The 21,144-nt window shown below is 48.4% G+C and overlaps 1 protein-coding gene across 7 annotated transcripts in view; it reads right to left on the bottom strand.

The window, feature by feature from the left end:
- The window catches only part of AP1B1 (adaptor related protein complex 1 subunit beta 1), a 42,694-nt gene extending 21,997 nt beyond the window's left edge, over positions 1 to 20,697 (bottom strand). For 2 of the 7 annotated variants that reach the window (XM_036353745.1, XM_036353748.1), the window contains exons 1-3: positions 20,546 to 20,697; positions 4,619 to 4,681; positions 1,477 to 1,582 (exon numbers count right to left, since the gene is read on the bottom strand). In XM_036353745.1, coding sequence (XP_036209638.1) covers positions 1,477 to 1,582; positions 4,619 to 4,655 — 143 coding nt within the window. In that variant the 5' untranslated portion in view covers positions 4,656 to 4,681; positions 20,546 to 20,697. Of the gene's footprint in view, positions 1 to 1,476; positions 1,583 to 3,533; positions 3,641 to 4,618; positions 4,682 to 6,860; positions 7,059 to 20,482 lie in introns of those variants that run through there. The other 5 variants (XM_036353749.1, XM_036353750.1, XM_036353746.1 and 2 more) reach the window with 4 other exon arrangements.
- Positions 20,698 to 21,144: the final 447 nt, after the last annotated feature.

The following is a 21,144-nucleotide window of genomic DNA, read 5'->3' as shown; positions in this document are numbered from 1 at the left end:
GGAAGGCCGAAGAAAGGAAGAGGAAGATTTTCCAGGCAGCTAATGGGGAAGGGGGATGCGGGGAGACAGTGAGTAGGAGGAAAAGAGGAAGGTAACAGGACCTCCTAGCAAAAGGGAGAAAGAACACCACTATGCTGTTACCATGAATACCTGTTAGTAGAAACAGAATTCCAAAGGATGATTTTAAAAATGAAAAAAAAGTCCTTTTTTCTTTTCCCAGGGGTCAGAGATGAGCTCTGGAACCCATCAGCCCTGGTTAAAGTCTAGCTCTGCCTCTTGTTAGCTGTCTGAACTTGGGAAAACTCCTTCATCCCTGCCCAACCCTGACTCTCAGTTTCCTCATTTGCAAGAAAGGGGAAACAAAACTCCATTTCTTTCTCCTTCTCCCTTCCTCTCTGAAATCAATAAAAATATATTAAAAATAAAAAAGAAGAAACATCAATGATGAGAGAGAATCACTGATGGGCCGTCTCCTGCACACCCCCTACTGGGGATCAAACCTGCAATCTGGGCATTTGCCCTGACTGGGGATTGAACCGTGACCTCCTGGTTCATAGGTCAATGCTCAACCACTGAGCAACACTGCTGGGTGGATTATCCCCATTTTATAGAAGATGATATGAAGCTCATAAATGTCAAATCTGGGAATTGTAAGGGAATGCTGGGAAAACATATCTGAAAGTATTCTGCAGACTCTCAAACACGGAGCAAGTGTTAAGTTGTTGTAAAATCCAGTCCCTGCCCTTGACTTTACAATGTGGTGGGCAGGTAAAGACAAGTACACATAAGAGGAGAATAGTCTAGAATTAGTGCTGGGTGACAGGAACATAGAGAAAATGCTGTGTTCAGGGCAGTGGGCTGGGGTGATGAGGAAGGCAGCAGGGAGACACTGAATGGGTTTTAAAAGATGGAAAGACAAGCTGGGGACATGGAAAAGGGGAAAGGGACACGCCAGGCAGGAGAAAAGCATGAACAAAGGTGTGGCAGCAATTCTACACGACTGCTCAGGCAACCAGATGCAAACCAGAGGCTGCCAACTGGCGCCAAACCCAACACACTCCATCTGCAGGTGTGTTTTGCGTGGGCAGTGTTCATTTCTGTGTGTAACATCACCTGGCAATCTGACGCAGGGAGATTTCAAAGGAAAAATCCAACTTTCCATTCTTTGGAAAAACCAGAAGACCTGGCTGCACTGGTTCATTTACCCAGCCGACAGCAACCCTCTGTGGTTTCTGACAGGGCTCGTGCCACATCCACTTCATCGAGCACCGCCTTTCAGCCTAGTCCACTTCACTCACCCCATTACAGCCTGACCCCACCAACACTGGAGATCATGACCCCGCTGCAAATAAAGCCTTCTGTTCAGAAAGGAGGTGCATGAAGGGAGCTGGATGAGGGGAGACGGGGGTCCCTAGGGAAGCCCTAAAGGAGAGATCTGAACTGGACCCTGCTGCCACTCAGCCTCCTCCTGCACACCTGACATCTTTGCCCACTGTCATTGATGCAATCACTTTCTTCACCGCCTCCTTCTTCTTCTCCTTCTTGTCGCTGTTGAGCTCTGCCTTCAGCTCGAAGATCTCCCCTGAAAGAGGAGGCAGGCATGAGTGATCCATTCCCACCTGCCAGAGGGTGACTCCCCAGTCCCCGACTTCCAAAAGAGTGAGAGGGAGGCAGGTAAGACACTCCAGGCTACCAGCTGAGGGCAGTTTTAGGCCCCTGGCCTTGGGTGGGGCAGGCAGGAGAGAGACAACTGTTAGGAGAGGAATTATCAAGATGAAAGCTTGGCGGTCACACTGGATTGACGAGAGAGGAACTGTGGACGCTACAGGGTTCTGAGGGAGACAAAAAGCAGGAAGGCAGATCCTGCTCACCCAGATGTCTCAAGACACACAGAGGGAAGCAAAGTCCTTTAGCCACCCTTACCCAAAGCCCTCAAGGCAGTGTGTAATGGGACCTGGAGACTTAAAGTTTGAGGGAGAGGGTAGGATTTGCTTGTTTCCCACATTCGCTTTTCCTGTTTTCCTAGAACCTCCAGTTAAAACAGCTCACTCAGGGTTTCACTTCCTGCGCCCAGTGGTTGCTCAGCTCTGAAAATGGGAATTCAGCTGCTCTATCTAACACGCAATAAACTGTCTTAAGAACTTGCTGATCTGGAAAAAGCAAATGAGGAAGTCGGCTTGTTTGGGGCCTGCCATGGAGAGGCAGCCAGAACCCCGAGAGCCCCCAGTAAAAGTTAAGAGGGCTGACTCTGGAGTGATGGGCTCTCCAAACAACAGCCACCAGCATTTCCTGAGCCTTCTCTAAGCCAAGTGCCACACTAACTTCTCCCCACACTTTTCCTCATTTCAGCCTTACAGCAGCTCTGCACCTCCCCCATTTTACAGATGAGCAGACAGAGGCTGTAAGAAGTGCAGTAACTTGCCCAAGGACACACACCAAATAAGAGGGGGGGCCAAGATTCAAGCCAGCGCTGCTAGCTCCGGGACACCCACTTTGCTTCTCGGGGCCTGTTTTCTCGTCTGCACGCTCTCCCTTCACCGGGGCACTGAATTTTCTCCTTTAACACAGATGTCAATCACTCATTTCAGTGTGTGCCACTCAGTGTGTGTCCGGCATGAAGGGTGGTCATTGTTATGACTAATTTATCACATGACCCTCTGTCTTGGCTATCTCTTTGGAAGGAGTAAGAGCCCTAGTCCCTCTCAAGTTAGTTGGGGCGGGGCGGGGGGGGGGGGGAGCAGACTATCATGTGGGGTGTAAGAGCTGAGGAAGCTCTAGATTAGATGGATTTACAGTGAGAAAAAGAAAACTTAGCAGGTTTTTATCGTGACTGAATAACGTGGTGTTTACCAAAGAACTCGAAAAACAAGGTAAATTAAGAACAAACGCACAGCACAGCCCAGGACAAGGCCAAACTGAGGGCATTGCTCAACAGACAAGGAGGAATCTGCAGACCTTGCAGTTCAAATTCATGGCTCTGTAGGGCTGAAGGAACCCATACCCTTCTCCTCCAAGAGACTGTGGGGGCCCTGTCTCACAGCTGTGGAATCCAAATAGACCATGATGACTTTGACCCTGGGCCCTGCTGCAGGGCTGCCCCTGCTTTGCTTGAAACCTTTGGCCGGTTATAGTACAACTGGCCATCAATTGAGTCACCTTAGCTCCAAAAAGGCTGATGAGGTGAACTTGGGATCTGCCTGCATCTGAATATCTCCTTCCTCAGTGACCAAGCCTACCTCCTCAATCACATATGAGGCATCTGGTTCTGTCTACCCCACTGCCACCCACCTAGCTCAGGCACCATCATCTCCACCTCTCAGCGGAGCTGTGGTACTGGCCTCCCTAGGCGTCCCCCAAGCTTCACTTTTTTATTAGACTCTGCCTTGGATCTTCCCTTGCTTAAAACCATCACTAAGGTCAAATTTGGATCCAGGCATCACTCTACATTGTCCTCAAAAGAAAACCCACATAAAAACCCCACCACTGACACCCCAACACACTCAGCACTGAGTTCCCCCCTCCAGCCTGCTCACCAGGCCATGCAATGACAGACCCCTGCACGCCTTCCAACCTCCCATCACACTCTTCAGTGACTTGTGCCCAACTGCTTTCCTTTCCCTGAATGTACCGTGGGCAGAGCCCTGGCTGAGCTCCGCTCCCCACCCCCACACCCCCTTTATCAAGCTAGGTCCACCCAGGGCCCGCCCACAGCCTCCAACACTTCCCTTATCATAGCACCCACCAGTCCTTTACAGTATTTACTACTTAATAAACTGTCTTCTCTGCTCAACCACTAGAACGCCCGTTTAGAGCCTGTCTGTCTACTGCACATGGAAAGTGTTCAATAAAAAGTGGCTGGACCAATACGTGAAATGCTGAGGAGGGGCAGACTTCAGGTCCGGGTTCAGCTGACCCAACAACAGACTCTTTTCATCTGGTCAGCAGGCCTGTGTCAATCTCACTCGGAAGGAAGGAAGGTCCAGTCAGTAGATGCTTACAGGGTCAAAGCATATTTATCAGCTGCTACACAACTTCCATTTCCCGAAAAGCAGAAACAACCACAATATGCAACAATATAAGACAAGCTTAGCACATTTCAGTGCAGCAACTCAACAGACTAAGACTGAGTCGTCAGACCTGAGGGGAAATGTTTATGATAATGTCAAATGAAAAATAGGATATAAACTCTGACTTCAACCGCATAAAACATGCGCCCAAGGATAAGGACCAGACACACACATATGACGTGAGGCTTCTGATAGCATTTCTTTCTTCCAAGAAAAACAAAACAAAAAATCATATTTAACAATTTTAAGCCACGGGGAAAAGAGGGCTTTTTCTTCTTCTTCTGTACTTGGAGCTGGTGTTCTTCCATTCTTGAATTCTAAAAGAAGTGGTCAGTTTCTTACACCATCAACCGTTCAATTTTCTGGAGCCACAAGGTTAAAAGATGCTCTGAATGATTCCGCCACTTGATTCCAGGCCTCCACACCCACTACAACGCCCCCCTCCACCGCCCCCCCCACCCCCAACCCGGCTCACCATCCCTGCAGGGAGCAAGCAGAAGAGTTGGGCAGGGAAAGAGTAGGACAAGACCCCACAATGTAACAAACTGTACCTTTCTTAGTTGTGGTGAAATATTTTGAGTCCGTCATTTTGGTCCCTTATCTGTGGCCAGACTCTGCAAGACAGAAGAGAGGGGTGACTTTCCACTGTGTTCCATTCCATTTTCAGTTACAGAGCACAGGAGGAGGAGGGGGAGAAGGATCCAGCACACGGTAGTATGGGAAGATAGCTTCTTTTACTTTTTAATTGAACTTATTGGGGTGACATTGGTTAATAAAATTATATAGTTTTTTTTTTTAATTATATAAGTTTTAGGTGCACAATTCTATGATACATTATCTGTATATTATAGTGTGTTCACCATCCCAAGTTTCCTTCCATCATCGTTTACCCCGCTTATATCCTTTTTAGTCTCCCTCCCTCTACCCGCCAAAGATAGCTTCTTTTTTTTAAAAAATATATTTTATTGATTTTTTACAGAGAGGAAGGGAGAGAGATAGAGAGCCAGAAACATCGATGAGAGAGAAACATCGACCAGCTGCCTCCCGCACATCTCCCACTGGGGATATGCCCGTAACCCAGGTACATGCCCTTGACCGGAATCGAACCCAGGACCCTTCAGTCCGCAGGCCGACGCTCTATCCACTGAGCCAAACCGGTTTTGGCCAAAGATAGCTTCTTATCTCTTTACTGGACAAATGAACTAATGGCTGACAGATTTTAGAGGGTAATTCTGAAGGATCTAGCAAATTTTTGAATGTGCATACCCTCTGACCCAGTTCTACTTCTAGGAATCTCTCCCAAAGAAACATTTGCACAGGACATAAGGGTTTTTATTGCAGCACTGTCCACAGCAATGCACCATTGGAAATAACTTAAGTGCCCATCAATGAGGGATTGGCTAAATTCTCTGAAAGGACCTGCAGATTAAAAAGCACCTAACAAGCATGGTTACAGCCGTCCCTTCATGGTGCTCACTCTGCCCAGCACTGTTCTGAGTGCTTTGCACGTGTTAACTCATGAAAGCCTCACCACAGCCTCACAGAAGTACTATCGTTGTCTATAAAGCCAAATGAGCTTGGAAAATGCCGAGTTTAAAAGGCTACGGAGATTTATTCTCAAGTTTTCCCAAGTTCCTCTAACAGAGATATGCATTATTCATCTGTAGAGAGGGCTAGCATCTATACATTGCAGGCTCGATAGCACTGCCCAATGAGGAATGGCCAGCTTTCTCAGGATATCTCCTACTGTAAAACTTACAGTGCCAAGTGCTGTTCTAAGGCAATAGGACAAAGTACCCGGGCCCTCTTGTTCATTCAACAAACATCTACTGGGCACCTAACCTCGCTACTTCTTCTTGGTCAACAGCTGAAAGATAAAAGCAGCTAAGCCCTGGCCAGTGTGGATCAGTTGGTTGAGTGTCTGTCGTCCCATGCACTGAGAGGTCACCGGTTCGATTCCCCAGTCAGGGCACGGGCCCAGGTTGTAGCTAGGTCCCCAGTAGGGGGCCTGCAGGAGGCAGCTGATTGGTGTTGATATTTTTAGTCCTTCAATGTTTCTATCTCTCTATCCCTAGCCCTTCCTCTCTCTCTAAAAATCAATGGAAAAAATATCCTCGGATGATGGAGGATCAACAACAACAAAGAAGCTATCATCAACCAAGCCCCTATTAGAGGCAGAGGCTTTACACACATTATCTCATTTAATCCTCCCCAAAAGTTAACTGCTTTTAACCCCATTTTAACAGATGTTAAGTAATTTGCCCAAGGCCACATGGCTTGTAAATGGCTAGACTAGCAGACCATTTTAAGTCCATCAGAGCTCAGCCCCTGTGCTCTATTTTTTGTTGTTAATCCTCACCCGAGGATACTTTTTTCCACTGATTTTTAGAGAGAGTGGAAAGAAGAGAGGGCGGGGAAGAGAGACAGAGAGAGAAACATAAATGTACATAAGTGTGAGAGAGACATCAATCGATTGTCTCCTGCACCCGCCCTGACTGGGGACGGGGATCTAACCTGCAACCCAGGTACGTGCCCTTGACCAGGAATTGAACTCTCGACCCTTTGGTGCATAGGGCAATGCTCTAACTATTTAGACACATCAGCCAGGGCACCTGTGCTCTACTGATGAAGTAATTCTGCTTCCCCATCTGATACGGAGGACAGAACCCTGACAGTGGCTAAGGACACAGTTCAAAAAACCTTCAAGTGCAACCTTCCAGTCCCACCTGTGCTTTCACATGGTAAGAAAACCACACAACCCAAAAACCAGACATCTGAATGGAGAAAACTTACTCCGTTCAAAGAGGCTCAAACATGTAATCCATTAACATCTTTCGTTACCATGTCGGGGAGAGATGGCTACTGGTCAGACGGGTGTGACGGGTCAAGGATCATTTCAAAAGTCTCTGGAAACAAAGCCAACGTAGCTCTTCTTCAGCCCAGCTGTACTTTTCCAGGCTAAGCTTGTACTGTGGCAGGATGGCAACAGGGCTGTTCCCCAAACAAAATGCCCATAGATTTTGTCTCAGCGATCAGTAGGAAACAAATATGTACTGTCTTGGGGCTGCCTTAAATCCTTTGTGGGTCCCCTTAGGATAAAGGAATAAAGGCTTGGCTGACAACATGATACAAAGAAAAAGACTGAATTCTACTTTGCTTCTGCTTTGCAAGGTTGAAAGGGGTGACGGTACTTTTCCGTGGGAGCTGTGGGAAAGAGCCGCAGAGGCCGCTGCATCTGATGATGCCAGTCCCGCCGTGGGGACTCTAATTGCCACTCCTGGCAGCAGGAGTCAGGGCTGGAGGCAGATCCACAAAGGGAGGACCCACACTGGTGTGGTCCACAGCTCTATCCATCCTCCCCCTTCACGCCTGGCCCAGGGCTCCACACACGGCCAGTGTTCAGTTGATAGTTGTTGAAAGGAATGAAACGGGACCACTGAAAGTCACAGGGAGCCTCGATGACTCTGACAGCTCTGTTATGCTATGTAACTATGTGGCATTTGTTTCCCCCAGTTTGCTTACATTAAAAACAATTTTCACCCTGACCGGTTTGGCTCAGTGGATAGAGCGTCGGCCTGCGAACTCAAGGGTCCTGGGTTCGATTCCAGTCAAGGGCATGTACCTTGGTTGTGGGCACATCCCCAGTGGGGGGTGTGCAGGAGGCAGCTGATCAATGTTTCTCTCTCATCGCTGTTTCTAACTCTCTGTCCCTCTCCCTTCCTCTCTGTAGAAAATCAATAATATATATTTAAAAAAAATAAAAATAAAAACAATTTTCTTTTGCGTGCACATAATGCCATTTCCTCAGAGAAACCTCACCAACCTAGAGATTCTTTCTGGAGTTCTGAAAATGAGCAAATAAACTAAACAAGATAACGGGATATCTACCACACAATAAAGGGCTGCATGGCTTCAGAAGTCACAGACTTGAAAGCATAACTGGTAGAGGCACCCAGAACAGGACAGTACCCTGTGTAACTCAAGGTTAAGTTTAGTCTAAGAGGCATCAATGAAGGCAAACGGGGCTAAAAACCACAGGCCAAAAGAATCACAGAAAGTAAGAGACAAACCTCTCCCATGTTAAATCTAAAAGGAAGTCAAAGTGGACAAGGCAAAAGCTACCTTAGATGCCTAACTTCGGCATTGTCCAGAAACCCCCCTTCCCCAGCAGAGGGGGCTGAGACGGCTTTCCCCTGATCTGCAGGCTCAGCTCTGTATTCGGAGCATTCAGTTCCCAGAACATAACCTGCCGGTGCTGAATCCGTGTTATACGCCACCACCCAGGAGGAGGAAAGGGGGGAAGTTTGGGGGACTGAACAAAGCAACAGAGTTTCAGGGTCAGTCAGGTCAAACCACCACAGCTGCTGAGACGCTGACAGCATTGAGCTTTGGATGACATTTCCTTTTACAGGTGCTAAGCAACTACTCAAACTGCTGCCCGGTGTACTGCCTGCCACTTCTCTGCAGTATCTGTTTCGCATATTCCTCTGCAGAGGGCCCGATGGGACTGGTGATGCAGAAACTGTATCCCTCTGAAGTTGTTTTATATACAGGAAATTAAAGCAGAGGAGGAAGGGGAGGTGGGGAGGAATGAAAATGCGTTTGCAAAGCTATCCCAGGACACTGGTTTAAAAACCTCATTCACTGGGGAAGATCACCTGCGCCCCGCGGACCTACGGAGAGTGGCTATCTCTGTGTCCTTTCACTGCAGTTGCCTCTTGGGTGTCAGTGCAGGGGAGATTTTTCATTCTCTCTGCAGGAACGGAAAAAACCCCACAGTCCAGTCCTAAAGGAGCTCAGTCTTGTAGATGCCACAGAAAAGACTGCTGGCACCGCTCAGCTGTCACCACACATCAGTGGAGGCCAAACGGGCCAAGACCTTGTGCTTTGATGAATCTGATTGCGTACAGGAGCCACAATTGAAAGCAGGCAGCCCACTGAGGCCAGAGAAAGCTTAGGGTTTGGATTCCATCTTTGGAAGTGGTGGGGTGCATTCAAAAGCAGTAACTGGAGGGAATTTTTGGTTTGGAAACTGCTCTGGCCGGTGTGATGAGTCACTTTTGCTAAGACAGCATTCTGGGCCGGGATGCTTACTCCTCCACTGCAGCATTTACAGGCCAAGGAATGGCTCAGAGGGGTGGCACCGTCCAGATTAAAAGAGGGGCACACCTGGAGGACTGGTTTTGTCTTTCAGGAGCAACTGAATGACACGTAAGTGTGCACACCCACCCTTGGAAGATGGCTTTGAAGCCATAATCACAGGACCAGTTCCTGTTAATCTCACTTTTTAAAAAAATCCTTTGACATGCTTGCTTTCTCCTGCCACTAGGCTTTAAAAAAAGGAACTGAGAAATAAAATCTTAAACACAGTAGTTTTCTCTTATGTTTTCTAGAGTTATAAAAGAAGTCCTTGGTGAGAATCACTGATATACCATCCAGGGACCGAGATGTAATATAATCTAAGAGTGTAAAAAATGAGGTCCTAGGAAGAAAAGGGAAGGGGGAAAACTCATAAAAATGTTCCCAGCTATCCCTGGCCGGGGTGGCTCAGTTGGTTGGGCGTCACCCCATGCACGGGAAGGTTGCCAGTTCAATTCCTGGTAAAGGCACGTGCATGAGCCGCGGGCTTGATAGCCGGTGGGGTGTGCAGGAGGCAGCGATCAATGTTTTGCTCTCGATGTTTCTCTCTCTCTCTCCCTCTCCCTTCCTCTCTTTCTCTAAGAATCAATAAAAAATATTTTTTAAAAAAATTCCCAGCTAAAGATTGAATTTTTAAATTTTATTTTAGCCACTGGAGTTAGGGTTAGGTTTAAGAAAAAAAGAAAGCCTTCACATCTCTATATGTAATTTTATTAACTAGAGATAAAAAAAAAATCTGTGTTTTAAGCTAATGAAATGAATTTAAATCTATAAAAAATGCATTAAGAAAATGCATAGTGATATATTTCAACTAATAATAACAATAACTTTAAAAAGGGAGTGCTGTACTAAAGTTACAGTTCACTTCTCTATAATTCAACTTCCCCTCCTGAAAATGGGGGCATCACCACCTGCTGCTCCACTTATATCACATATTTTTTTCTGATGGATGTGAGAATGAAAGAATACTGACACATAAACACTGCAAATATTGTGGGGTTCCATTTAGTATATGAAATTCTCGAATAAGTAGGAGAGGTAAAACTAACCTACGGTGATAGAAGTCAGATCAGTGGACGCTTCTAGGAGGGAGGGACTGGCTTGAAGGGGTCACGAAAGAACTCTAGGGGTGATGGAAATTGTGTTTCTTGATGCTATTTTGTTGTATTGCTCCTTCAGATTCCCACTTGTTCCGATTGATGGCACACGCACTTTCTGAGCAGCACTTCAAAACGTAGGAAGAAGTGGAAATTGGGTCTCTGAATGGTCTGCCTCAAAACAAGAAAAGTTCTATTGGGACGGTATCCACAAATCACCTGAAAGATGGGGGAAATGTGTAGCTAGCGATAGACATTACTTTGAATAAAGCACTTTTGATGTTTCTCTTGAAATTATCATGTTTTCTTTGATTACAAAATACGCATTTTTAACCAGTTAATAGCTAATCTGTATTTTTAACTGGTATCCGCATTTCTAACCGGTTAACAGCATACGAATACCGGTTAAAATGCAGATTAACTATTAACCAGTTAAAAATGTGGATTTTGTAATCAAAGAAAACATGTTTTTTTAAAAAGTATAGTTTACTACCATTCCTCTTAAAAAAGAAAAACATAAATACCATGCTTACAAATGCATTGACTTTCCTTGAAAGGGTGAATAAGAAATGTTAACAGTGACTCCCTCCAGAAAGGAAGCTGGATTACCAAGGGATGAGTGAGAGACAGACCTTTCCTCATTCAGCTTTTTCTGTCTGGGGAATGTTATGTCCTGGGCCTGTATCACCTCTCTTAAGGATAATACAGCTTAGGAAACAATGGTACTTCCACCCCAAATACTGTTCCCACCCCTGCGCTCATCCTTCAGTCTCAGCTCAAACACGGCTACACCAGGGGGGGCCTTCTCTGGACCCCGATGGCAGAGGCCTCCCAACACAAGAGTAATTCCTGTGGACTTCTCCACAGCCTCCTGACAACTCTAATTTGGAATCTGCCCTATTTAATGCTCTCTACCCAGTGACTGGCACTATGCCTGGCACATTCCAGGAGCTCACCAAATGTCTGCTGACGGAATTAATGAGAAGACAGGTTCTCAGAGAAGCTACAAAACCAAAGGCCCATAATACATCAAGACAAGAGGACTCCCTGATGAGTGCCAGACAACGATGACTGGACAGACCAGAAACATAAGGTTTAGCAGTGAACTTCAACAAACATGGCCAGGCTGATCCAATGCCAAGATGGCTGCCAGGAAATCTCGCTTTGCTACCAACAGCTGTGCGATCCTGGGCAAATCCCTCCATCTGAGCCTTACTGTTACCAACTGTCAAACAAGAGAATTCAACAAAATTAATGGCTTTTCAAGCCCTTCTTTGCTTTTAAACTGTTTAAAAAACAAAAGTGAGACTGCTCTGATTGATGTAGGGCGGGGGGTGACTAGAGCCTGGCTCATTCCACTCTCCCCTTTCCTCACCTGGGCCCCAGACAACCCACTGCTCCATGGGACAGAGTTTGACATGCAGCCTATTAAATGACAGCTAAAGTCCCTCCCACACCTCACATTCTATGACAAACCTATTTCCTCATCAATGAGTGTTCTTCCTGGGTATGAAACGAGGAAATGGACCATCATCATTCTCGGAGCATGACAAAGGACGTTTCCAAGAGGACAAGAGAAAAATTCCGAATGCCACCAGGGCCAGCAAACCCTATTAGGTCTTCAGTAGGAAGAAAAATAGTAAGAAGCCAGCCATTCCCCAAATGGCCAGCCAATGGCCCGGGTGATGACTATTCAAGTCTCAGGGCAGCGATTCATGTCAGAGCAGCCCATGCCCTGCAGTCGGATGCGAGGCATGAAGCTGGCAGCAGCAGCGCAGCACCCTGCATGCTCAGTGAACTAGCAGTAAACTGACAAGGGAGACAACTGGTACTGTGAGATCAGCAGAGAAGGCGTGCTAGGAAAGGCAAAGGGGAAAGAGTATTTGGCAAGCTCTGATCAGCTGCCCAGACCCATCTCTAATTCAAGGATATTCAGGCAGGGAATACTGATCCCTGGAAGTCCGCATTGGTGACTTCCACCTTCAGTGTTGACAGCTCTCACTTGTAAACCCTTGCCTGATGAATACCTGTTGAGAAATCTGCTCCAAGGCACATGTGAGCTCAAAGGCAGTCAAGACTAAGCGAGGAAGAGTGAATAAAATGGGCTAGGGTGGTGCCACCGTTTCTTCATTTGGAACAGAAAAGCCAAACTTGGATCATCCCACATGTTTTGTCATTTCAATTCTCAAGGGCAGAGGTTATTTACTCCACAAATACTCCCCTATTTTGTGTCACGCTCTGGATTATGCCCTGGCCCCTATGAAGCTTAGTGTTTAATAGAGACGATGATTCTACTCACCACCCAGTAACTCTACTCACGACTCCTCACTGGTCTGATCGTCTCCTTTTAAAAAGAAAAAGGTCCTCACAGGTAAGTACACAAATTCACTTTACAGAAACAGTGAAGGTCAACTTGAAGATTAGGCCCTAGCCGGTTTGGCTCAGTGGATAGAACACCGGCCTTCAAACTAAAGGGTCCCAGGTTCGATTCCAGTCGGGGACACATGCCCGGGTTGTGGGCTTGATCCTCAGTGGGGGACTTGTGGGAGGCAGCCAATCAATGATTCTCTCTCATCATGGATGTTTCTATCTCTCTCGCCCTCTTCCTTCCTCTCTGAAATCAATAAAAATATATTTTTAAAAAACTTATGAAAAAAATAAAAGGTTGAATCAGCAGTAGAGAAACCAGATTTCAGGCTTATTATCTGAGACAATGTAGTCACCAAGCTCAGGCAGACAGGCTCTTTCCAGTGGCTCACTAACGAGGAGAAAACAAGCTGTTCTTCTTCAGGTGTGGCACAGAATTCAGAACGAAGATGGCAATGGAAGTAGTAATGGTGAACAGATGTGCATTCTGGGCTGGACACTACGTAAAGAGTATTAATAAAATCACCAGTGTACAGATGAGAAAACTGAAGCCCAGAGAGGTCATGGCATCTTTCTGGAGTCACAGAGCTAGAAAATGGTAGTGCTGACACTCTCCACCCTTGCCCCACAATGAGGTCCCACATGTCCCGTTCTGTCAAGCGAGGCAACTCCTCCACTCTGAATGAAGCCCTGCAGAAACACACACACTCCAGGCTAAAGGGTATGTAAAATGTGTTGCCACACATCCCTACAGAGTCCCTCCATTGTTGAATAACAGGTTATTTTAGGACCAGTCCATCCAGTTTGGACAGCAGAAACATCAAGTTTGGTAACGTGCCTGGTGAAAGCCTGTCTAGATGAGCTTGCCAAGATGCGGGCCTCCTGGGATTTGGGTGAAAACTGATTGGTCAAAATCAATCTCCTAAGACCCATTAGCAATTAAAGGCTCAAATAAAAAAGAAACTAAAGGCAGGCAAATGCCACATGCAAATGTTCCTATATCAGCACTGAGTCTCTAGAGCCTAATTTTAGAATCAGGTGCCAGTTCTCAACTATCTACAAGCAATAATGTGTGGAAAGAGCTGCTGTCAAGAAAAAGAAAAGTTCCTCTGGACTTGAAAAAAAAAAGAAATAAAGGCTTCTTCTGAACAATATTTAAATTAGTCAAAAAGGGGAAAAAGAGGCCAAAGACTACAAAGCAAAACTCAACATCTGTTTTCCCACCTATACAATGGGAACACTCTCGGAAGATCTGTCAGGGTTCGTAGTCATCCATTCAGCATGTGTAACAGCGTGGAGCACCGCCAGCTCTGAGACTGGGACTCTGCCCCGCACAGGAGCATGCACACAGTAGACAAACGAGTACAAGCCAAAGTCCCTAACATGGCTTCATGGCTCCTAAGCCCTGTATGAGACGTACACCCGCTTCTGTCTCTCTCACACATACCCTCCCCATCATTACCTCTTGGAACTCTTCTCCCCTATTCTTCCCATCACCCCCTCAGTTCCAGCAATATGGGCCTCTTTGCTGACCCTGGCACAAAACAGCTGTTTCCAGCACAGGGCCTTTGCACACACGGTTCACTTTACCAGAGAGACTTTCTCTTCAAATAGCTTTATGATTTAATCTCACTTCTTCTTTTTTATGCCTTTTATTTTTTAAAGATTTTTAAAATTGATTTTTAGAGAGAAAGGAAGAGAGAGGAATAGAGAGAGAGAAAAAAACATCATGAGACCAAAACACCAATCAGCTGTCGCCTGGATGGCCCCTACTGGGGATCGAGCCCCTACTGGGGATGTGCCCTGACCAAGAATTGAACCAGCAACCTTTTGGTGCACAGGATGATGCTCAACCAAATGAGCCACACTGGCCAGGGCAGTTCCTCACCCCTTTTAAGTCTTGGCTCAAATGTCACCTTTTCACTGAGGCCTTCTTTCACCACCTTATTTAAAAGTGTGTACATCCCCGACCAATCCACCCCACTTCCTATACTCCTTCTTTCCTCCCTTTGCTTTTCTTCAAAGTATGTATCACTAACATAATATAAAATGTATTTATATTGTCTATTTTTTCTTCCTCCATAATATGAATTCCATGAGGACAACGATTTTGTCCATTTTGTTTACTACTGTATTCTTAGTTCCTAGACTGGTACCTGAGAAAGAGTTGGTGCTCAATAAATATTTGAATGGCTAGTGCTCAACTCTCCTTTTGGGAAAATGTCATGCTCTGTAAACCAACCTGAGCCAGAGAGCAGGGTTTGCCAGGGTCAGAGCTACATCTGCTCCGGATGTCAAGCTATTTTGACAAAACTGAAATTGAAAATGCTGGACCCCATAGCCCATTTCACAGCCAATAAATGTAAAGTAAGGAAATAAATTATAACAGAAAAGAAAGGGCAAAGGGTAGATGATCAGGTAGCAACAACTCCAATGGGAAAAATGTTCAGGCCACTTCCTTCAGTGAGGCCAGACCACCATCTCTTGCTCCCATAGGCATCAGATTAGAGTGACCAGAGAGCTATGGGAGGTGGGGGTACAAATGCTGGGGTGCCGGGGGTGGGGGGGCTCTGACACAGGCTATGAGGCTATGATGTGAGCACAGCTAGGCCCTTCCTTCTGCTTATAACCCTGCAGGCCCACAGGCCTCCTTCAATGTTCCTCTCATTACCAAGCTCTTCGTTGCCTTTGCACTTGCTGATCCTCTGCCTGGATTATCCTGTCTGGCTTCTAGAGTGACTGCTCCAATTTAATCTTCAAATCTCAGCTTAGATTACATCATTTCAAAGATACCATCCCTGCATGCAGTAAGTAAGACATTTTCTGTCCTCACTCCCCAGTGCTCCTGTTCACCTGTGTACTGACCACCTCCCAGATGCCATAAACATGTCTACACGAGGGGGATGCAACCGTGAATGAAATTTCTGGGAGGATACACCCTAATGGCAGACAGGAACCACAAGCAGGATAAATAAGTAGAATAAAAAGTATCTTAGATAGTAATAAATGCTATGTAGAAAGAGAGAGCAGGGAAGGATAGGAAGCTTGGGGGTGGAGGGGAAGGTTGAAATTTAACCAGGGTGGCCACAGAAGGTTTCCTGGAGGTGATAGGTGACTGTCTGGGCATAAGAATAGTGCAAAGGTGGGAGTGTAACTGGCCTGTTTGAGGAAAAGCAGGTGATGTGGCTCAAGCTGAGTGAGCACTGAGGGGGGAGGGGGGTTATGAGGTCAGAAGAGAATGGAGGGAGCCTTCCAGGTCAAGGTAAGGACTGGCTTTTTCTTGGTGAGCTGGAAGCCACCAAGGGTTCTGAGCAGGAGTCCTGAGATCTGACTTACATTTCAACAGGTGCTGGGGGCTGTACTTCTGTTTCCCTCATGGCTTATCAGTTTTTCTAATTATTACATTTGTTTTCTACTTTATCTTTGTCTCTCTCCCCCAGTAGAATGTAGTAAGCAAGTCAAGGACAGAAACTGTCTGTTTTGTTTACCTATCCTCACACTTAGCCCCGTGCCAGGCACAGAGCAGGGTCTGAAATAAAGATTGGATGAATGAATGCTGGATGTATGACGGTTCTGCCTTCAGTATCTCAACATCCAGCCACCCAACCCTTAGAGATCACAGACGAAAGATCATAGAAGCAAACTCAACAGCTGCCTGTAATAAAATTTTGTCATTCTACTCTCAACATGCTGAAGGCCCAAAAAGCAATCGGTGTGGTAAAAAGAATGTGCTACCCAAGTCTATTCCTCTACAGAGCTCAGCTATATCTAATGTTTACTGTGTTAAAAAGGGAAGAGTAGGTTTTAAAGCAGCGGTTCTCAACCTGTGGGTCGCGACCCCTTTGGTGGTCGAACGACCCTTTCACAGGGGTCGCCTAAGACCATCCTGCATATCAGATATTTATATTATGATTCATAACAGTAGCAACATTACAGTTATGAAGTAGCAACGAAAATAATTTTATGGTTGGGTCACAACATGAGGAACTGTATTTAAAGGGTCAGAAGGTTGAGAACCACTGTTTTAGAGCTCTTGAGTCCTGACTTCCAAATCTACCATCTTCCAGCTCAAGTCCACATGGTTATCTGGGGGACAGACCAAGGCATCCTGGCTGATGATGAACTCTGGGCATTCTGGAGTCAACCAGCCATACTCTCATCTAACTAGAAGAGACCTCCTGACTTCAGGGAGACCCTCTTAATGAAGGTCAGAGGTCAAGCCCAAGGCTAAAAACCCAAAAAGCATGGGGCTTGGGAGTCTAGAACCAAACCCAAGCTCCTCCTCAACCCCATTAAATAACAGGAGATAATCCAAGAACCAGGGGTTGGGAATGGAAAGGTGGCCACAACAGGTACGACGGGGTCTCTCCAGGGGTCGACAACATCACAGGCACAACCATACAACCGTAAAATGAGAATTACAATGTCAAATACCTGAGGGGCTTGTGACCTAGAATGTCAATACATACAAAGCTCTCAGCAGTGCCAGCCACCTAGTACTTGATAAATGTTAGCCACTATTACTACTACATAGGAAGGGAGGTTACCACCAGCACCTCCCTGCTGCCCCCCATCCCCCAGGTCTCTGGAGGCCCTGAGGCATGCTGGTGGCTGGCTAGGTGGTAGCAACAGTAGTTTGAGAGTAGTTAACCCCATCACAGGTCAGGTTTTTCCCTATCCCCCTGGGGCGACATGAGGCTACATCTGCAAAGTGCTCTGAATTCCTTAGGAGTCAAGGAATCCTGACGATTCAATGCAATATCCCACTCATCTGTTCATTCACTAAACACTTACTGAGCACCTACTGTGTGCCAGACATCTCACTAGGTGCTGGAGATGCAGACAATTAAGACAAGTCCTGGCCAAAGATTAAGAGCCATGTACTTAGCAGTCAATGACAACCCATTGTGATCAGAGTCACGGGACATCACAGGAGGCATCTAGTTCAGGCCGGCATGGTGTGCGGGAATGCTCACATGGGAGGCACCAAGTAGGGGTGCAGCAAAGGAAGGACGGTGACAGGAAATGTGATTAGGCAGTGGGAGCAGCACAAAGCAAAACCACGGAGGTACAGGGCTGGAGCTTTGTTGAAAGGCCAACGCGTTTGATTGGAGCTTGGGAAGAGGGGGAAGGTGGACTAGGAGAGATGAGGCGGAAGGGCCAGGCAGGGGTCAGAGTCCACGACTTGGAGGTCATGCGAAGGAATGTGAGTTTTAGCTTGAGGGCAGTGAAGAGCCACTGATGGATATTCAAGCAGGATTTTTTTGGTAAAGGATTCCCCAACTGCTCAAGTGACCTCTTCTCTCTGGAGTTATTTGTTCCTCTCTGTGTAAAGAGAAAAAGAACACAGAAGCAGCTTCTGGTTGTGATCATTTCTGAGTGACCTCCAGGCAGGAAGACCTATTCAGAAAAAGAAACACCTTCGAGGAACAGACGCCCCCCTCCCTCCACGGTTAGAAATACACCAAAGAGCAGAGCCCACCCCCAAGCCATGACTGCTCACAGTAAGCGTCTGGCTTTGGCATCAGGCGGGGTGTGTGTGTGTGTGTGTGTGTGTGTGTGTGTGTGTGTGTGTGTGCGTGTTTCTGGGGAGTGAGCAGTCAAGACACACCACCGTTTTAGAAGACGACTAGAAAAAAGATGAAAGTCCAAGCCCAAAGCCAGCAGGACCAACGAACTCAACTGAGTCGGAAACACTTTTAGGAAGTGAAAGGAGAAGGGTGGGAGAAGTCCTGTGTATAGAAAGGTCTGTTTGCAGAAGGAAGTAACACCCCACAGACCAGGGGTGACAGACATAGGCCCCCCGCAGGCACCCACTACAACAACACCACCAGGCTCTGCACAAAGCTCCTCCTCGAACCCCTGACACACACGGGGGACGAGAGGCGGGGGGCGGTGGTATTTTAGAGCTGAGGCACAGGAGGCCAGCCTGAGTGAGTCGTCCAGGTCACACGAGGAGCGGAGTTGAGGGCCCGGGCCGGGGGATGGGAGTCTTTCCCTGATCCCGCTGAGCCTTTCGAGCCGCTGGGGTGGGGGTGGGAGGGTGGGGAGCCTCTGCTGAACCCGCACGCGATAGACAGACAGCCTCTCAGAACCTCTAAGACGCCCGCGTCCTTGGAAACGAGTGGAGCTGCTCAACGACAGTTTGTAAGAGGTCAGACCAGCCTGGTGGGCTCCACCCAGGACAGGGAGCCAGACGCTCCGAACTCCGCTCATGTTCCTGCCGTCGGCGACCAGCCGCTGCGTCTCTCTTGGAAGGATGGGGATAAGGTGACAATATTAAGTTTCTGTGAATTCAATGGGATTAGGAGAACAGATCACAGAGTGGTTTTTTTAAAAATTAAAGGTACTACGGTCATATTTATATCACAGAAGCATGTGGAGGCCTTCACGGGTTCACGAAGTCTTAAAACACCCAGGAACGGGTAGGGAGGCAGCAGGTCTCTCTCATGCCGCTGCCAGGGAAACTGAGGTAGAACGGGAGCAAGTGAAGTGTGTGCAAAGGAAGCTCAGACTCACAGAGCCTCATCCTCGGGCCATCAAACCACGTCACCGTCTCCCGGACCGGACGTCACCGTCTCCCGGGCCGGACGGTCACCGTCTCCCGGACCGGACGTCACCGTCTCCCGGGCCGGACGGTCACCGTCTCCCGGGCCGGACGGTCACCGGCTCCCGGGCCGGACGGTCACCGGCTCCCGGGCCGGACGGTCACCGGGCCGGACGGGCTCTCCCCAGCCAGGAAGCCCTGGGGCCTGCCCTGTCCTCAGAGAGAATGGTCCTCCAGGGATCCTGTGGTTCCTCTTTACTCCAAAGGGAATGCAGCTCGGCCACGCTCAAGAAAGGTTCCGGAATATTCTTATAAAAATTCGTTCCGCGCACAGCCTGCCTGTTGGGTGTCTCCCACTGGCCCAGGGTCGGGAATAAACTTCCACTCTTGCCCTGAAAGGCAGTCAGTCACCTATAGGAACAGCCTGCAAAAGGGCTTCATCCTAAAGAAAGCGACTGCAATGCCCCTGGTGAAGATTAGACGGAGAAGCAGGAAGGCCACCGCTTTACCTCCACGTAAACATATAATGGCAGCTAAAGATACGAAACAGCGCCGACCCAACCCGCGCCCTGCAGGTGCCTGAGAGCCCGGGGAGGAGCCCGATGCTGTTTGACCTTCCAGGTGTGATCTGACCTCCCCGTGCCTCGGGTTACCGGCAGATAAAATGGGGATGACCGCAGCAGCGATCTCACGGGGCTGGTGGGAAGCTTCCATGCAGCACTGTTAAGTCCAGTGCTCAGCGCCGCGCCCGGGACACAGGAGGGGCTCCGTAACCAGCTCCGAGCATCTGCATCGGCGTCTTTAGCATGATTACAGGTGTGTCCCCAGATAACCCGATCCCGAGGCGCCAACGACAGACCGAACCCAAGTCCAGCCCGGAGCCGGCGGCTGTTTCTTGAGTTTTTTTTGTGTGTTTTTTTTCCCTTTCGAACCTTGGCAACGAGATAAAGCCTTGAACGACCAGGAGTCCTCAAGGTGGCCACAGGGGAGAGTGTGAGGGGGAAACCGGGACGCGATGAGGAGTTTCCGCTCCGGCCAAGCGCACGCTCCTCGGGGCCTAAGTCTAGGAATCTGTCCCGGAGGGCGCCCCGGGACGGGCTGCGGAACCCGGGACGGGCTGAGGCGCAGGTCCGCGGCCAGTGGGCGTGAATGAATGAACCTGCAGTCCTCCTGCCTCGTGGGGGCCTGGGAAGCCACTCTCCGCGCTCTCGCTCCCCCCGCCCCACCCCGTCCTCTCATGACCTTTGACCCTGCAAACCCCTCACCTCAGACCCCCGAGTCCCCGCCCCGCGCCTTCTCCTGCTTCGCCTGACTCCCTGCTTCCTCACCCGCAGGTCCGAACGGCTCCCGGCGCCACGGCGCGGCTCGGCTGGGCAGCAAAATGTCCGCGGCCTCGTCCCCCCGCTCTCCCGGTGCGACAGTGCAGCCGGCTGCTCGGAGCCCCACGGCTGTCACCTGCCCAGCGGAAATGAGCTGCTTGCGCATGGGCACTTCCGGTGGACGCACGGCCTGGGGGCGGGGTCAAAGGTGCCACCCCGGGCGGGTGGCTGGGCCCGCGGGGCGGGGCCAGGAGGGGGCGGGGCCACGGCGATTAACCCCTTCGTGGCCGCGGCGCTGCTTCGTCAATGCGTTTAGAAAAATTAGCCAGTGTTAGCCGCTGAGAAATTTAACGCGGATGGAAAACGTCCTAGACTCGGCTTTGAGGTCCATCTCTTCCTTCTGTGCTCCAGACGGAAAAACGGAGGCTCCGAGAGGGGCAGTGTTTTCTCAAGATCACTTCCTTGATGAATAGAAGTCAAAACTAGAGCTGCTTAAGGGGGCGGGGGGGGGGGTAAGAGATCAACCGAAGGGCTTGTATGCATGCATGTAAGCATAACCAATGGACACAAGACACTGGGGGGTAGAGAGGCTGGGGGAATGTCAATGG

Source organism: Myotis myotis, unplaced genomic scaffold (assembly GCF_014108235.1).
Source record: "Myotis myotis isolate mMyoMyo1 unplaced genomic scaffold, mMyoMyo1.p scaffold_m19_p_20, whole genome shotgun sequence".
NCBI lineage: Eukaryota > Metazoa > Chordata > Mammalia > Chiroptera > Vespertilionidae > Myotis > Myotis myotis.
This window is presented reverse-complemented; position numbering and strand designations above follow the sequence as displayed.